General features: G+C 32.3%; 1 protein-coding gene across 1 annotated transcript; it reads right to left on the bottom strand.

Annotated features, from left to right (window-relative positions):
• Nucleotides 1–12,242: 12,242 nt before the first annotated feature.
• LOC110618508 (RING-H2 finger protein ATL38) lies at nucleotides 12,243–16,915 on the bottom strand. Its single transcript, XM_021761649.2, has 3 exons — nucleotides 16,224–16,915; nucleotides 15,434–15,531; nucleotides 12,243–12,945 (listed from the first exon to the last, which is right to left on the bottom strand). Exons 1-3 carry the CDS (start codon nucleotides 16,380–16,382, stop codon nucleotides 12,516–12,518), a joined length of 687 nt encoding a protein of 228 aa, XP_021617341.1. The 5' UTR covers nucleotides 16,383–16,915; the 3' UTR covers nucleotides 12,243–12,515.
• Nucleotides 16,916–19,156: the final 2,241 nt, after the last annotated feature.

The following is a 19,156-nucleotide window of genomic DNA, read 5'->3' as shown; positions in this document are numbered from 1 at the left end:
AAATCCGCGCTGGAGCTGACGGACCTCCACCTCGGGGACCTGTTGATGAAGAGGCTGACCCTCTCCCTCTACCTCTGCCCTGTGTCATAACTGAAACTGGTGGCTGTGGCATACTAGCTGGAGCTGTCTGATGGGATGGTGCCGTGAAAGATGCCTGAGGGCTTTCACGAGCCATGTATCCCTCCTGGCCGCACCTGTAACATCCTGTAATCCCAAAGCGACAAACTCCTCTGTGCGCCTTACCGCACCTACTACACACTGGAACCTCTGAACCTGAACTCATGCCACTGCCTAATCCCAGACCTGCTTTAATCTTGTTCCAGAACTTATTCTTCCTCGACTTCTGAGTGGAACCACTCCACTTCTTACCACTGGAAGCTGTTGCACCCTGTGAAGAGGGATCTGACTTACCCCGGCCTGGGGTCTGTTTCACTGTACCCTGTATAATGGCACTAGCCTCCATTCTCGGCTGCATGGATCAAGGAGGAATACCTAGAATGAAGTTTCATAGCATACCTCCTAGCCTTTTTCTGATCAGTATCATAGGCCTGTCCTGCATACCGCAGCAACTCCATAAATCTGTCAGTAAACTCATCTATACTCATATCCTCTGTCTGCTTGAGCTGCTCAAACTCTATCATCTTTAGCTCTCTCGAGCTATCTGGAAACGCCCATCCGGCAAACTCGTTTGCAAACTCCTCCCATGACATGTTATCCAACCGGGGGTCCACATATCTCTAAACCATTCCTTTACCTTCTTACATTTTAAAGTGAACCCTGCCATCTGAATGGCTCTGGTATCATCTGCCCCTAGCTCATCTGCTATCATCTTTACTGCTTTGATGTACTCAAACGGATCATCTCCTGTTTGGTACTTAGGAGCATCTAGCTTTAGGTAATCAGTCATCTTTACCTTGCTCCTCTTAGATGGGCCAGGTTGAGGTGTTTGAATAACTGGGGCTACTGGTTCTTCCACTGGTGGTGGTGGAGGAGGTGCAGAACTCCCTGGTGTAGGGTGTGCTGGACTGGGGGTAAAAAGGTGAGGGTGGATACATGGGATATGGTGGATATGGTGGGTAATAAGGTGGATAAGGCATATATGTGGGATATGGGTGAAAACTAGGATACTCCGATGTGCCTCCCATCAAATATCCTGGGCCCTGTGGGTAGGGCTGATAATGGGGTGGATAACCATACCCCGAGGCCTGACCGCCTCCCTGTGATGATCCCACATCCTCCTCTGTAGTGCCAACACCTAACCCTCCATCCCTTCTTGGATCCACATCCATCTCTTTCCTTGTATCACTAGATCTTCTTCTCTGTTCTGTTTCCCTCCTGCCTTCATCAAAAGACCTTCTAGGGTCCCTTGATGATCTTTCTCTGCCTGCCCTTTGGGACATAGCTCTTGGCAAAGCAGGGGAACGCCCTTCCATACCCTCATTCTTGGGCGGAGCTCCAGTCAATCTAGCTGATCGACGGGTTCCTCTCATCTTAACTTCTGGAAACATAACATAAACTTTAGTATCATATGATCCATGTAAAACATGAACCCTCAACTCATAGCATAGCATATCATAACATATCATTAAATGCACATGCATAAAATCATGGCATTACACATCATCAAGACAGGACTCAACATCCTATCCTAGTGGACATGATCTTTCCTATTGTGCTTGCCCTCTAAGACAACCTCTTTCCGATGTGAGATATCTCTAATCCCTGAGCATCTTAGCTCAGCACACCGTACTCTAGAGGCCCTATGCTCTGATACCAATCTGTAACAGCCCGCTTACCGGACCGCCACCGGCACTAGGATCCAGATCGGCTTAAGGCCGCCGGGACCCGTAGTAAGCCTACTGTAAACTCTGTGTACCTGATAAACCCCATACATGATCATACTTAAGCATAAAACTGATACTTACTTTTTTTTTCTTACTTTCTTTGCTTTTCTAATCTTTTCTTTCTATAAAACTTTGAAACTTTTTTCTGGTATACTAAGCTTGGACTATGCATGCCCTGTCTGTATGCACTCAGAGAGTGATACCGGCTGTGGTACCATACAGAACTACAGAGATAGCAACCCCTCACTAGAGTCCTCATAAATGCTCTAGATGGCTATACTACCATGCACCAAGCCTAGCTCTCATCATAACAACATCATCTCAAACATAAAACTCAAACATAAAATGATCATGGGCAAAGGGATAAACATACACTAGGGCCAAGCACAATTCTATAACTCAGTACATAACTTGCTATTACATCATTTCTATACATAACATAAACTCTGTACTGTACATCATCATCATGTCCACTATTCTATGCTATTACATATACTTTTACCCTTGCTTTCTCTTTCTCTTTCTCTTCTCTGAGGCCCTGAAAAATGGGGTTAAGGAGGGGGATGAGCTACTAGAGCCCAGTGAGCGGAAACCATAAAAACATTTAAAATATGCTATCATGAAATGCGTCACAGCACAAACATTTCACACCTCAGATTGGACATGACCCCAAAACTCCCTCTGTCGGTGCCCGGCCCCCAAAGGAGCTCACACAGGTCTTTCACTAATCTACTCATGGTGCCCGACCCTAGAAGGGCTCTCACAGGACTTATCCAAGTTAAATGCCCGGCCCCAAAGGAGCTCACACAGGACTTACAATAATGACAGACTTATGGGCTATTGGAGTCGCCTCGGTCCAATCCATATAGACAAGTAATAATGCAATGCATCAACTTCGTGTATACTAGTGCAATGCAAAGCATCCTATATATCATGGCATTAATGATGCATGAATCATGCTAAACCATTCATTAACTTAAAAATAAAGTTATGTTCCACTCACCTCAGTCAACTGCTGAGCAGTCTCTGTAACTCTAACTCTGTGGGCCTTCTGGGTTCCTCAGGTCCGCACCTACATAGGTGGACTCAAATGAGGACCAAACTTACTTAAACATAACTCTTAACATCTCCCCGAAACCCCCTTAAAACATCATAAGCATGCATGGAAAAATGGGCAAAAGAAGGCTGGACAGGGCACCTTCGGCGGCACTTTCGGCGGCCGAAAGTCGGCTCCAGAGACGCAACTCAGGCACTTTCGGCAGCACCTTCGGCTGCCGAAAGTCCTTCTCCAGAGACGAAACTCACCCTCCTTCGGCGGCATGTTCGGCGGCCGAACCCCCCTCCAGAGACGAAAGTCCAATCTTTCGGGGGCAAGGTTTGGCAGCCGAAACTGCCTCCACAAGGGGTTCGGCGGCCGAACCTGGGTTCTCCAGAAAGGTGGAACCCGAGCACAACTCATGCTCACAGCCTCCAAAAACCTATAAAATACCCATAACATGCATACCAACACTTCTCAACTAGCACATAACATATCTCATGCATATAGGGGCCTATAAACTAGCTCAAACCCCATAAACAACCTCAAAACTCATCAAAGCTCATATGATCAACATATGCTCAAACTCATGGTTACACCCCAAACCATGCTATAAAACTCTCTAAAAACTCTTAAAACATACTTTAAACATAAGGGGAGGTGAGGATCCATGCTTACCTCTTGAAGAACGAGAGGATTGATGGTCCAAGCTTGGAGATGGGTGTAAAACTCAATCCAAGTCTCCAAGTTGCTGAACTTGCTTCTTTTTGCTCAAAACTCTAAAACAAAGCTCAAAACATGTTAAAACATGCAAGATTTGATGAAAACATGAGAAATCATGCCAAGGAGAACTTGAACATACCTTTGACCCAAAAACAGAGTATCCAACACCCCTATTTTCGGTCAAAGGCCTTTTGTAGTGGCCAACCGCCTCTCCTTCGGCGGCCTAACGTGCATGCGAAACCATGCAACTTTCGGCGGCCGAACTTCACCTTCGGTGGCCGAACCTGGCTTTTGTCCCCTTGGCCTTTTCATTTCAAAACTCAATTCTCTTAACTCAAAAACATTCAAACATGATAAAAACATCTCTAAAAACATCTTAAAAACCTTTCTTATACCCTTAGGGCAAACTCCCACATCCTCGAATCCCGGATTCCAACGGAAAAACCGCCGGAACGTAGAAATTCTGATACCGGGGTCTAGCCGGGTATTACAGACGGCCGAACCTGGATTCTCCTGAATGGCAAAATCCAAGCCTCACATGCACATCCAGCCACCGTAAAACTTCTCAACACACACCAACTCACACAAAAGCATGCATAAACACATTTTCAAGCATATGGGGCTTAAAACTAGCCTATACCCCAACAAACAACAACATAGTATCACATTTAACATACATTTATCATTAACCCTAACATTTTAGATCTATCTTAAACATGCATTAACTCTCTTAAAACCCCTCAAAACTTACTTAAAACATAAGAGGAGGTGAGGATCCATGCTTATCTCTTGAAAATTGAGAGAAGAAGCGATCCAAACTCGGAGATTGGGAGAAATCGAGCTCCGGGGTCTCCAAGCTTCAAAACTTGCTCTTAACTCAAAAATCTTCAAAACCAAGGTAAAAACTTATTAAAAACTTGAAGAGATTGAAGAAAAATACAAAATCAACCGACAGAGGGCGAAATCTCACCTATGCCCGAAAAGAGAGAGAAAACTCGTCCATTTTCGAACAAGGGACCTTTTATAGGTGGCTGGTCAGACCACCTTCGGCGGCCAAATGAGCTTTCGCAAGCTCCCCATGTTCGGCTGCCGAACTTGAGGTTCGACGGCCGAACCTGGGTTTTCCTTCCTTGGTTTTTTCTTTCAAAACTCAATTTCTTTCTTCATTAAAACCATAAAAACATAGAAAAACATTTTAGAAAACCTTTATTTTACCCTTCTAGAAGGTTCCGACATCCGAGGATTTCAGATTCCAACGGAGATTCCGCCGGAAGGTAGGAATTCCGATGCCGGGGTCTAGCCGGGTATTACAAAGATGGTTTTGAGGCTTGGTTCCTCAAGTTCACTTGTTTTCTCAAACTCTTGGCAGTATGTTTCAATTTCTAGATCGTAAAGAAGAGTCTCTTTACGGCCAACCCTGGTCATGAAAGGAAAATTCATTAGTTAAATCAAATCTCTGGCAAAGGCGTCAATTTTTGATAGCGGTTGTCGAAACCGTAAAAAATAAACCTATTAGTCATCAACAATTAAGAATTGCAGATAGTGACAATAGGGTCAAATCCACAGTGATTTGATACTAAGGACTTTCCTAACAATGACTTGAGCAAATCAACAATAAAAGTAAAATAAAAAGAATATGGTTTTTGATGTTGATAAACTTAAGATTAAAGCTAAAGTAGTAAAAGAAAGCAATGATTAAAAGATAAGTAAATCAATAATAAAAAGACTCTAGTTGAAACTTAGGATCCATTTCAGTTTGGAATTGATTAGTGATACTTTGATTTTTCTATTTATTTCAATAAATTAGTTTAGGTTGTGGAAGACGCTCCTTACAACCAAATTCCTCCTTAAGTTTAGTTTGATTGGAAAACATTTGCTAATCTAATACTAGTTAACAAGTTGCTAAGGAACATCATTGGGATTCTTCACTTTTCAACTGTTAACTATTTTAAGAAATAGAGAAACATAATTCTAACTTTGCCAACCGTGTGGTTTAGTTAGATCATGCAACCAGTTGTTACTTATGTTCAAATAATCCAAGCAATTACAGACCTAGATCATTCAAAATAACAATATATTACTATGCAATTAAAAGCAATGGGCCCTTATTAATTCTAAAAGTAAGGCAATAATAACATGAAGAACAAGTTGCATAAATATTGAAAAATAGAAGTTTGACAATGGAGTTTCAGATCTCTCAATTCATAATCAAACTGAAATTTCTCATACTTCAACTAGAAGAAAAAGTTTTTAGCCATTCATGATGGATAAAGAATACATAAAAGAGAAAAGGAAGAAGAAAGGGAGAGAGAAGCGCTGCTGGTGTTGCTACCGAAAAGTGATGCCCTCTATTGCTGATTGTTGCGCTTTTTATAAGTGAAAACCCTAGATTAATCCTTCTTGGAGTTGAAATCTTAATTTGACTTGATCTTTTATTTATTCTTTGCTTGTATTTTATCATAAATAGATCTCCTTGGGTGAAAGACCTCTTTTTGCATGGTTTGAAAGTATCTTGGATGAGTTTTGGCGTGTTTGAGGTTGAATAGAACTCTTAAACTCTTAGAATTTTAAATTTCTACAATTTTCCGTGCTTCAATACTTTCTTGCTGGAGACAGTTTGATTTGGGCAGTGATTTGGGCAAATCACTTGCCCCAATCATTTCTTCCAGACACTTCCGGATTTCAGTTGCCACTGTCTTCAGGTGATTTGGCCAGCGATCCGGACAAATCAACTTGGGCATATCAAGGCTTGAATTTTGGCTTTTTCTTCCTGTAGCTTCCTTAGTCATTCTTTGAGACTGATTTGGCCAAATCACTTCGACCAAATTAATTCTTTAGCATTTTAAGCTACTTTTCACCAAGTTTTCATTTTTCACCTATTCTGCAAAAAGTATCATAAAAACATAAATTAAGGTATGAAAATACATAATCTAATAGTAATTATAATAATGAAAATGTGGCTAAATTATGCTTGATTAGCTGTAATTAACATAAACCTGCAAGAAAGAAGACATGAGACAGTGGTGGGTGTTCACGGCAGCTACTCCTACACTCAAGTTAATACTTTGAAGAAAAAAGAGAATACAATAGATGATTTAGAGCTTTAGTAGTATTAGAGATAACATATCTTTACCTCTGTGATCGTACCTCTTTTATATTGTAAGAAGAGAGAGATGAATATAGCATTTTCTGAAAATCTGACAATGATGTGGCCGGTTGCTTGATAAGGGATATCAACGGTATATTGGAGTGTGTCTGATAATGGTAATTCTGTGTCAAGACTTGACCTATCAAAGGAGGGCGAGTCTTGTCAATAAACTAATTATTAAATTGTCTAGGTCTCTATGTTTTAAGTGGAACCGCTTTTTCCGCTTGTTAAATCCTTAACGTGGCTCCTATTTTGTATTGCTAACTCATAATTTATTATTTTGTAATGCTAACTTATAATTTATTTTGAATGTATGTTATATAACATTCAATGTTAAATTTTTATTAATATATTATTTATTAATTAATTTATAGTGTGGTATTATAATCTATATATATTTATATTATATATTAAATTTTATAATAACATATTAATTTTATTTTAATTAATAAAAACTAATATATAACATATTTTTATTGTCAAAAGGAAAAATTTATTATATTATAATATATAATATAATTATAATATTTTTTCTCATATATATATATATAATTTTTTATCTATTTAATTTTTATTTTAATTAAAGTTAGATCACATTTTTTTACAAATAATATTTTTTTAGTTCATTAAATAAAATATAATTTAAATTTTTTAAAATTTTTTACTTGATTATTGAAAATTAGTATAAAATTATATATATATTTAAAAAATAAAATATAATAACGAAATAAAAGTGATAAAGAGACGAGAATAAATAATATATATATATATATATATATATATATATATATATTTATTTATTTATTTATTTATTTTTTAATTATTAATAAATTTATCATTTAAATTAATTTGAAATATATAAAAAATTGACTTTTAAGAAAAAAAATTCAAATTTATGAGATAATATTATTAAAATAATATATTTAAATATTAAATAATTATGAAAAATAATAAAAAATAAAAATTTTATTAATATTAAATATTCGATAATAAGTGATTCTTCTAATTATTAATAATTATATAAAAAATATAATTAATTATTAATTAATTATAAAAAAGAATATAAAAATAATATTTTTATAATAAAAAATTATTATATAATGGATTTATCTTTTAATTACAACGATTATATTTTATTTTTAAAGTAAAAATAATAATAATAATTATTAAAGTTAATTTAAAGTTGGTAAATAAGTATGTAAATTTTAGGATATACTAGTAACAAAATTTAAATCTAGATACAAGAAATTATAGGATAATAAATGATAATATAGCTCGAATAATAATAAATTAATTTTTAATTAAAAATTTTAAAATAATTATAATAATATTAAATTATTAGATAATTAGTCTAAATTTATAAAATTAAAATTATAAAATAATAATTAAATGGATTATAATAATTTTAAGAATCAACTATTAGCTATATATATAAAAAAATCTAATAATTTTAATATAATTTAAAATTTTTTTATGTATTTATAAAAGATTAATAATTTTAATTATATAAAGTTATCATATAATAAGTTGTTTTAATTATTTATAATTATATTTAAATTTTAAAGCGGATAATAATTTTTTATCTCAATTTATTTAAATTAATTAAATAAATATTTAAATTATGATATAGATATTAAAAAAATTAAAATTTTGACATAAAGTTATTAAAATAATACATTTAAATATTGATGAATTTTAAAAATTAATAAAAATTAATTCTAAAGTATAAAAAATGTAAATCATTAAAATGATATATTATAGTTTTAAGAATTAATTTAATATTAAATGTTAAATATTTTAATATTTTTTATACTCACAAATTTAGTCCGATGAAAATGTGCATTCGAATAAATTTAAGAGATTTCACACTCAATCTTTAATTTTTATTTTAAAAAAAATATATTTTAATATTTTTTAAAATTAATTATATGTAAATTAATTATATGTATATATTGATAATTATAAAACATTAATAAATCTAGTAATATTGTGTTACAAGATAATAAGTTGTTATTTATATTATTAATCATTATATTAAAAATTTAAAATAAATAATAATTTTATTATTTAAATTAATTTAAAATTAATAAATAATTATTTAATTTTAAAATATACATAAATAAAATAGGTATTTTGAGATAAGATTTTTAAAATAAATTTTGGTTTTAATAATATTAAATTTATAAATAAGAGTTTTAATTTAAAATATTAATTACAGATAAAAAAGAGATAATCTAATTTATTTAAAAATTTAAAATATTAAAATAATAATTATACATTAAATTATAAGATAATAAATTTAAATTTATAAAATGATAATTATAAAATAATAAAGTGAATCTTAATATATATATTAAAATTAATAAATTTGATATTATTAATTTTTTTAAAAAATAGGATAATAAAATAATTATTTTAATATATTTAAAAGAGTCATAAAAAATATAGTTTATGTCATTATTTTAAATGTGTTAAATTAAATTTCAAAGACAATCAGAATAATTTATTTATTATTTTTATTATTTTCTGTATATCTCTTTATTCTAAAAATTTTTAATATAATATTTTAATTTATAAATATTAATTATTTCCAACATAATTTCATTTTATTTATATTTTTATAATTAATTTTTAGATGATATTATTAATATGGAAGAAATAATACTAATCAATGTATAAATTATTTTTACCGATAATTTATACTTTTAATAAAAAAAATATAAAATTATTAAATTTTATTGTTGATTAGTTACATAATTTAAAAATAAATTCAGCTAATTAAAAAATTAATATTAAATAATTTCAAAATAAATATTATATTTTGGTATAAATTATATTTTCATATATTTTATATTTATTTTATTATTATAAATTTTATAACAATTTATTTTTATAAAGAATGAAAATTGAAACTATTATATTTAAAGTTGATATATCTATGAACAATACTATAATTTATTTTAATATTTGTTGAATCCCACATCGGTTGTGAAAAGGTTTAACGTGCCTCTTGTATGAGTTATAGGTACTCCTCCCCTTGACCTAGTTTTTGGAGTGAGTTAGGCCTAGTCTAAATTTAACATGATATCAAAGTCTTTCCATTCGATATTGAGTCTCCCATAAATGTGTCACACACCAGTAAAAATTCTGAGCGTGATGGGGTGTGTTAAATTTCATATCGGTTGCGAAAAGGGTAACGTGCCCCTTATATGAGTCATAGACACTCCTCCCCTTGAGCTAGTTTTTAGAGTGAGCTAGACTTGACCCAAATTTAATAATATTCACAAAAAAGTTAAAATTAATTATGATCTGATGTTATTTTATATTAATGCTTATATTTTATCAATTATATTCTTTTATTTTATTCTGTATAATATCAATAATTATTTAAAAATTATTTTATATAAAAAATATAAAAATATATAAAATTACGAATACATATAAAAAATATTAATAACGTGTAAAATACGTTAATCGATACTAATATTTATAAATGTGTAAAGGGCGGAAGAACACACAAAATTTCTTTTAAATATTTTTATAATTTTATTTATGAAACTGTTTTAATTTTACTGATATATTTAAAATAATATCCGAAGAAGATTATTTTGATTTTAAAAATTATTCTAATTTAATCAAATATTAATTTAATTGAATTTAATCAAATATTAATTTAATTTAATTTTTTTATTATTTTTTAATTTACATATAATTTAGAGAATAACAAATAATAAAATTTTCTAATATATTTATATTTATTATAAATTACTTTTATTTTAATTAATTAAAAAATAATAAATAAATATACAATAAATTTTATTATCATCTTCTTCTTCTTTTCCTTTTTTTTCTTCTTTCTCCTTCTTTTACTTTTTCTTCCTTTTTTATTTTTTCTATTTCATTAACAAAAAAAATAATAAAAATATTTTAATAAATATAAAAAAATAATATTATTTTAATAAATATAAATAAAAATAAAAATATTTTAATAAATTTTTAAAAATATAAAAACTGACTTATTAATAATAACAATATCTAATAATTAAATAAAATATTTTATTTTAGAATAAAATTAAATTTTAAAAATTTTTTTTATATTTTATTTGTTTTTAAATGAAAAAAAAATTATTAAAAAAATATTATAATAAATTTTTAAAAATATAAAAATTAATTTATTAATAATAATAATATTTAAATAATAAATTATAAATCTCCCTGTTATTGAAATTGTATCCGCTTCACTCTCCTCCCGTGATAGACAAGTGGTATCTTCACCATCATTGCCATGTTCCTTCGTCCATTTGTTTAATTGACCACAAAAAGTGGACCATCATTCTGATTTTTTTTTTCTTCTTTTTTTTTTTTCTATTAATTTTGTTGATTTTATAGAAAGATTAGATTGCTCATCCAGATTTTATTCCCCAGTTGTTGTCATAAAGCTTTGGCCGTACCTTCCTAATCAAATCAACCATGTGAGGCACACTCACCACCATAATTCTTCAAATATTTTTTAACTCAAAATTATTATTTATTTTTTATAATAAAAAAAATATTAATACATTAGAATTTTCAAAAAAATAATATTAAAATAAATTAATATAAAATAAAAGTGAATTAAAAATCATATTAAATTTCTATAATTTCCTTTAAATTATTTATTTTACATGTTAGAGTCCTAAAATTAAAAAAAAAAAACTCTATTATTAAAAAATTATAATTTTGGTCCTTTAAATTCTAAGACCCTAACACATTCCCTTCCCCACTTATCTTTATTGAGATGATGAGACGTTGAAAACCTAAACAAATTGCTATCCTTCTCAAAATAGTAATGATTTCATTTAGATAAATATCACTAAAACGGCATCAAATACTCAAATTCATTCACCAACGACATTGATGAAGGTTTTCTTTTCTCTCTCTTTGGTCCCTTTTCTTACCTTAAATATTGCTTTTGCAAAATATCTAAGCAAAGCTTTATCTCCTTCAAACAGAATAATCCCATTAAGGGATAGTTGAGACAGAAAAACAGCTTTGCCCATCATGGATCCATTCATGGGGGACAGAACAGGACACGACCTTTCTATTATTTATTCCACTTCTGCAGACAAGAAAAGAAAGAGAGGAATGAGAGCAGAAAGTGACATCCAAGGAAAATGCAGATAAAGGAAAATATTGTCTATACCTGCACTTCAACATAATGCCATCTGATCAAGTATCACAAAAGCAAGATCAGGCCGTTTGCAGCCGAACCAGCAGTTTTGGTAAAAGGATTATCAATATACCTGCTTTATCAGGAATCTAGACATACTAAAATACATAAAATAAAAGCACTTTATAGAGGAAATGGCAGTTTCTCAACCCACCAAGATTTGCATCATTTCGACAATCTTATAAAAGATGCATTGTATGGAACAGCTGTTGATTCTACCGTACGTGCCTTTGCATGTTGGTAGATGGATATGGCAGAGAGAGAAAGATAGAGGGATGAGTAGATATAACTGCTAACTCATTCAACCATTTTAAAGCTGATTCGAGTTTTACAACAGAAACTAACAAAACTGCCCATAAACCATCCAATGTTTTAAGGCGAAGACTACAAATTAAATCGCTTGCATAATATTTACAGTAGGAAACAGAGATAAGAAATGGACGTTCTGCAGTATTCCAGGGGAATGAAACCAACCTTCGGCACTCTTACATGAGTATATGAACTCTGCGAAACTGGTTGTGTCAATGAATGCAGCTTAGCTTTCAACTCTAGGATTTAGATACTGGATGGGCTTTCCACATGCTTGTTTCTGGAGTCTTTTGCATTCTGATTACCCTCGGTTGTGGGAAATAAATTTTCCCCAGCAGCCGCTTCAGGACCTTCAGATGCACAGTGACTCTCTTGAATGGGGTCTATCACCCGATTGTCATGAGTTATTGATGAAAGCCCATGCCCAGCAAACAGGCAGTTGAAAGCATGGGTATCAAAGGACTCGGGGCCATATGGATTGCGGATAGCTGAGCTGAACAAGGGTTGCATCATGCGCTTTTTCTCAGGAATTTCACGCAATGATATTCGACAAACAGGACAAGTTGAGTGCTGTTGCAACCATATGTCTATGCAGGTCATATGGAAGGAGTGCCCACAGTAGGGAAGAATTCGCAAGATATCTTCACGATGGTACTCTGCAAGGCAAACTGCACATCTGCCACATACAATAACTCACTGCTTTACTAACAAGAATTTGAGAAATAAAAAAATAATATATTTCATGAGAAGACAAAACCAGTCTCAAACGAATTCTCTTAACACTATTTGTATCTCCATAGAGGAGTTCTTTAATAGAAAATGCTAATGTTGAAGAATTCAATAAAGCAAATGCAAAAGAATGAATGCAAAAATCGCAAGTAAATACATTTATAACTACATATATGTTTTATTCTTTTCTCATTCTTCCAAGACCGGGGTTAAAGATCTCTTTCATTTGATAAACTTACAGAGATTAATATGACTAAGAAGAGACTAGAAAGAAAGATTAAGAAAACAACGAAAGGATGAGACAATTCTTGTCATAATACAATGCCAACAAATCAGTCCAGCCAGAGTGCCAAGCACCTTCAAAGGTGCATTCATCACATTCAGAGAGATCAAAATATAGGCACACTTAAACTTCAAGTTTTAGAGCTTCTTTGACATTAAGGTTGGAAGGCAGAGAATCACTTCTCCAGAAAAGCATCGTTTCAGATGCTATTGAGAAAAGTAGTTTGGAAAAAGTTGTTTTTTCATTTCTTATGATTAAATTATGTCAAAAATAATTTTAGATCAAATTTTAATATTTTCTAATTAATATATTTAAGAAAGTACTTCTGCTCTTACAGCAAGGCAAAACAGACCCTCACTTGTTTCAAAACCACAATATACAATACTCGCATTTTAAACACCACCACAACATGGATGAGTTCATTATTTTCGAAACTCGTGCTATCTCTTTATGGTTATTCAAAGTCACTTAAACAACTAATTTCTAATTTCAGATTTTTACAGGCAAGCAGTTTGTACAGGTTATTTTAGCATCATATGCAATAGAAACATAACAGAAATAAACACTGTACAAAGGCTTCTGAAACTGATACTAATAATTAGTCATACCAAGAAGTATTGTTACTGAATCCAAATAAATAGATGAATCACAATCATTCTATGACCCTTGAAAAGTCAAAATGATGTTGCATAACTGATTTGTGGATTTTGAACAAGATGTTTGACCAAAAGAAAGCATAAGACCCCGTATTGATAAATACAAGGGACAAGGCTTCTACAGTAAAGTTGCTTAAGAATTAATGCATAAATGCTTGATGCTTTGTGACTTTGCTAATCTTTTCCATATCTGGACCTGTTTTCTCTTAAAAGCGATAATTGAGGACTACTCTCTATTTTTATCCCTAGTCATATTGGCCAAAAGAAAATAGATAATTAGACCAAGTTGAAATGATAAACAGTACATTAAGAAGATCAAAATTAAACAGAGAGTGGGTAAGAGAGAACTAAGATTGTCTTTACACTTGTTACCATAAATACCCTGTTTTATGAATAGGTTAAAGTGACATCTATCATGGCTTATTTCTTGGCAATTCCACTAACCAGAAAACATTTTCTTGCGGATAAAAGAACAACCAGAGTATCCAAGTTCCAGCTTCTACCACCATATTGCTATTTGCAACCAACTAAGTAATCACACTCGTATGCTCAAGTTTAATTCTAAAGGCCTTGTAGACGCTTGGTAGATGAGTATCAGTAAATCAATCATATACTGAACATTTATTCAGTCATTGGACAATTGAAACATTGGGTTAGAAAATGTAGATTACCAGTTACCCCACTAAATGTGCCATATGAAGACAGCATTACTTAATAAACATCAATCAAGCAATACCGACCAGACTTTGAATGGCACAAATTTGGGTCCAACACTAACAAAGACTTGACCAATTTCTTAATATTCCAAACCTTTGTACCTTGGAAGGTTTTAGAAGTCTGAATTTATGCTCAAGAAATAAGAAGAGGGCTATAATATAATGGCTCTACAGGAAGTCAGATATCCTTTGCAATCAAATCATTTTAACTTGTCCTTGACAAGCATTTTGAACTTGGATTCAACTTGGCATCTCTTTTTTTGTGGGGGTGTGGGTGTTATATGCACGGTGTGCGCACATGAGAGCGAGAGACAGGGAGAGAGAGAGAGAGAGAATATATCTAGTATCTACCTGCTCATACATCCCCCCATAAACACTTCTCTGACCTCAAATTTTAGAAGCAGCGTAAAAATATTAGAAAACAAACAGGTGTATATAGATCCTTTAATACTAAAAAAAATTATACAAAAAAATGGAACTGTTCTGTAAGCTAAGGTAAGTGTCAGATGTTGTTACGTAAGTATGACTAAAATGGATAACATCATAACAACATGATATGGATCCACCTAACTCCACCTGAAAAGCTAACTTGCTAGGGAAGGTTTCCAAACCCATCAATTCAATACCCAAGATCACCCTCTATAACAGATTGGAATGCATCATTCCCTATGCCTTTAAACTATATGTCCTCATACGGATGACCTTCATACATGGCCAATCAATACTAATCCAAATCATACAGTAAAAAAGAGGGAATAAAGTAGGAAGAACAGAACATACTGAGCATCTTCTGAAGTCAAGAAAAGTTCATCACTGTACTTCTTTGTCGGGAAGTTGGCTACAACTACAGGTTCAAGGCCATGTAACCCTCGTTCCAGCTACATAACATATGTTAACAACACTAGTCAAGCTCTTAGGCAAAAATATGTATTCTTTCAAATTTTGCAGAAAATTTAATTTGTGAGAAAAATTATTCTCACAGCGCAGTAAATAACACAAAAACCAAATTTGAAATCAAATGCTATACAAAACGAAAATGGATAGAAAAAAAAAAAAAAAAGTGGACCATACTTTGTTTGCAACAGCAATGAAAATGGAACAAAATTCCTAGAATAGGATTCATATTATTGATCGGTATATTTGAATAATTTGAATTTAAAGTGCAAAGAGAATCCAATTCTGGAATTGATTGTTTCTTAAGATTGCAAAATCATATTTAATTATCTGAAAACATGGAATAAGAATCAAGTAATATGAGAAAATAACTTTACAATAAAAAAATCAAAGCTAAATCTACCCATATAATTACTGAAGTAGAAATCTAGAATATAATTAGAAAAACAAAAAATCATCAAAACCCAATTTCAATCTCCATAAACCTGTAGATCGCCACCCAAGATTCATTTGAAAATGTAGACAACACCAAAAACAAGGAAGAAGAAGAAGTGAGAAACATCAACAATAGGCACCCAGTTCAAATTCCACCAACCCAGAAGAAAGAAAAGAAAATAAATACAAAAATTAAACAAAATTGTGAATTGAGAAACTTTAAATAGAAATGAGTACTTACAATGCTAAGATCAGATCTGGAAGAGATAGGAAATGAGCGTCTTGCTGTATTTAGCTGAATCCGAGCACAAACGAGACGAGTGCAGACGAAAACTATAAACATAGTACTCACAGCAAATCCTATCACTGTCATCACCAAATTTATCCCTGACCCTATCATTTTCCTTTTCTTCTCACTACTGCTTCTACTCTTGTCACTGCTAAAAACAGAAAACTAAAAAATACAAGAGCCCCAAAATTCAAGAACTCAAGAAACAAATATCTGATCCCATATTCTTGATTCAATTCTACAATAAACAGCAGCTTAAAACAAACAAGCACCTCTCATTCTCAAATGGGAAATGAATAGAAACAGTGTTTGCATGAGGAAAGCATTAATGACTGTTTCATTTTCCCAGAAACCCATCAAGCAAAGAATGCAAAGAATACTCCAAAATAAACTGCAAAGAAAGCAAAGCAGAAATCTCTGTGGAGATTAAAGCAGAAAAGGTGGCGGAATTGCGCCGACCAAGAGAGTGAGAAAACAACACATGTTTTTGCTTTTTTTCTTTTAGTTTTTTTGGAAACAGAGTGAGAGAAAGAAGGAAATGGATGTGAGAAGAGGAGTAAGCAGGAAGCGAGATTTAAAGGGTTGATGAAAGGATTTAAGAGATTTAAGGGTGATTGAATGTGGAAGGGAAGGAATTCCAAGAAAATCCAAATGGATTAAGACGAAATTTTTGTTATTCCAATTTTTATTTTATTTTAAGTTTTTAATATTTTTATATTATGTATTTTCAAAGAGAGATTTTTTTTCTTTTAAGAGCTTGTTACTTGCTAGGGAGTAGGGCCTACGGAGGTAAAATTTCCATGGTTTTGAAATCTTAAGAACTCCTTATCTTTGGGTAAACTACAGAAATCATCCCTGACTTTTAGGAATTGTAACAATATGGCCCTGAATTTAAAAATGTAGTATAAAATCCCCTCAACCTTGATTTTATGCACAATAAAATCCCGATTACCCTCAGATACCATGACGATGTGGCGTTTCAGTGTGGCATATTCTCTCTCCTACCACAAGCCACACTTGAAAATTAATTTCTCTCCTCTTTCTCTCTTCTTTTTTTCTCTTTCTCTCTTTGGTCCCTTCTCATCTTCCACTCCTTTCATTTTCCTTCTTTCTCTTTATTTCTTTGGAAACTTGTCACTCTTATTCACTTTCTGTAAGATATATGTTTTTTAGAAACAGAGAAAAAGGTGTTAAGAGGAAATTTATGAAGGCTAATATATTATTGATGCAAGATTACAGAGAAATATATAGGCATATAAAATAACAGAACCTCAACAAAATAAGCAAAATAATTATGCATATCGGATATGATTGATAGCATATTTGATTATTCCTAGAAAATAACAACTGAATAACAAATAATGATCTAATCTTCAAATAGCCTTCAAAGCAGTTCTTAAGTCAACATTCAACACTCCTCCTTGAGTTAAGAGCAGCAAAGGCCAAGCCTCTCTCTTAAGAGCCTCTCTCTTAAGTACTCAAATCTAGCCTTGGAAAGGGATTTAGTCAAAATATCAGCATTTTGAAATTCTGAATTGCAGTGCACCAAACTTACTTCACCATTCTTTTAAACTTCCCTAAGAAAATACAACTTAATCTTGAACTTTTTTAGAATCTCCTTGGCATATTTTTGTTGGCAAATAAAAGCTTCATTTTCTTTTTGAAGCACCTCAATTCCAAGGAAATATGACATTTCTCCAAGATCTATCATTTCAAACACCTCCATCATCTCTGCCTTGAATTGATGTATCAATCTTCCATTGTTACCTATTATTAATAGATCATCAACATACAAAGATATTATAAGTATATCTGTTTCTGTTTTCTTAACATATAGAGTGAATTCACTCAAGCTTTTCTCAAAGCCTAAACTTAGAAGATGAGAATCAATACGGCTGTACCAAGCCCTAAGGGCTTGCTTCAAGCCATATAAGGCTTTTCTCAAACGATATACTTTATCTTCATCTCCATTAACCAGAAATCCTTCAGGCTGCTCCACAAAAATTTCTTCTTCCAAGTAGCCATTTAGAAAGGCTGACTTTACATCAAGTTGATGAACTTTCCATCCCTTTTATGCAACTATAGCTAATAGCATTCTGATTGTATCAAGACGGGCCACAGGAGCGAAAGTTTCTGAGAAATCAATTCCAAACATCTTGGCATAGCCTTTGACTACTAGTCTTGCTTTATGTTTGTTGATAGATCCATCAGAATTCAGCTTTGTCCGATATACCCATTTTACTCCAATGGCCTTCTTATGAGTTGGTCTGATTACAAGCTCCCATGTGTCACTTTTCTCAATCATTCTCAGCTCCTCCTCCATTGCTGAAACCCATTTTTTGTCTAAAACAGCATCGGCAAATTTTTCTGGTTCCATGATAGCCACATTGCACCTGTGATAAATGTCTTCAAGTGATCTTGTGCCCTTTACTGGTTCATCATCAATAACATCATCATGATTTTCAATGTTCTTTGGAATTTCATTTTTTTCAGTATCATTCTAATTCCATTTTTCGTCTTCTAGAAATCTCACATCTCTGCTAGTTATGACTTTATCTGCTTGGGGTAGATAAACTCTATAGGCTTTTGATGTGTTGCTATAGCCTACAAAGATTCCTGCTTCTGCCTTTCTATCAAGCTTATCTCTTTTCACCTGAGGCACATAAGAAAAACACAGGCATCCAAATATTTTTAAATTTAACAGAAACGGTTTATAACCAAACAAAGCCTCAAAAGGAGTTTTATTCTTCAAAGCTTTAGTGGAAAGCCTATTGAGTAAAAATACTGCAGTACTTGCAGCTTCTGCCCAAAATTTCTTCGGTAATTCTATCTTATGCAGCAAGCATCTTGTCATCTCCATTATCACTCTATTCTTTCTTTCGCTT

Source organism: Manihot esculenta, chromosome 7, assembly GCF_001659605.2.
Source record: "Manihot esculenta cultivar AM560-2 chromosome 7, M.esculenta_v8, whole genome shotgun sequence".
Classification (NCBI taxonomy): domain Eukaryota; kingdom Viridiplantae; phylum Streptophyta; class Magnoliopsida; order Malpighiales; family Euphorbiaceae; genus Manihot; species Manihot esculenta.
This window is presented reverse-complemented; position numbering and strand designations above follow the sequence as displayed.

What these genes read in the sequence shown, in the direction of transcription:
- LOC110618508 (XM_021761649.2), bottom strand. Translation starts at nt 16,382, where the DNA reads ATGATAGGGTCAGGGATAAATTTGGTGATGACAGTGATAGGATTTGCT. An exon ending in CCAGATCTGATCTTAGCATT is followed by an intron (nt 15,532 to 16,223) that starts GTAAGTACTCAT and finishes TATGTTATGTAG; the next exon opens with CTGGAACGAGGGTTACATGG. An exon ending in TTGACTTCAGAAGATGCTCA is followed by an intron (nt 12,946 to 15,433) that starts GTATGTTCTGTT and finishes TGTATGTGGCAG; the next exon opens with ATGTGCAGTTTGCCTTGCAG.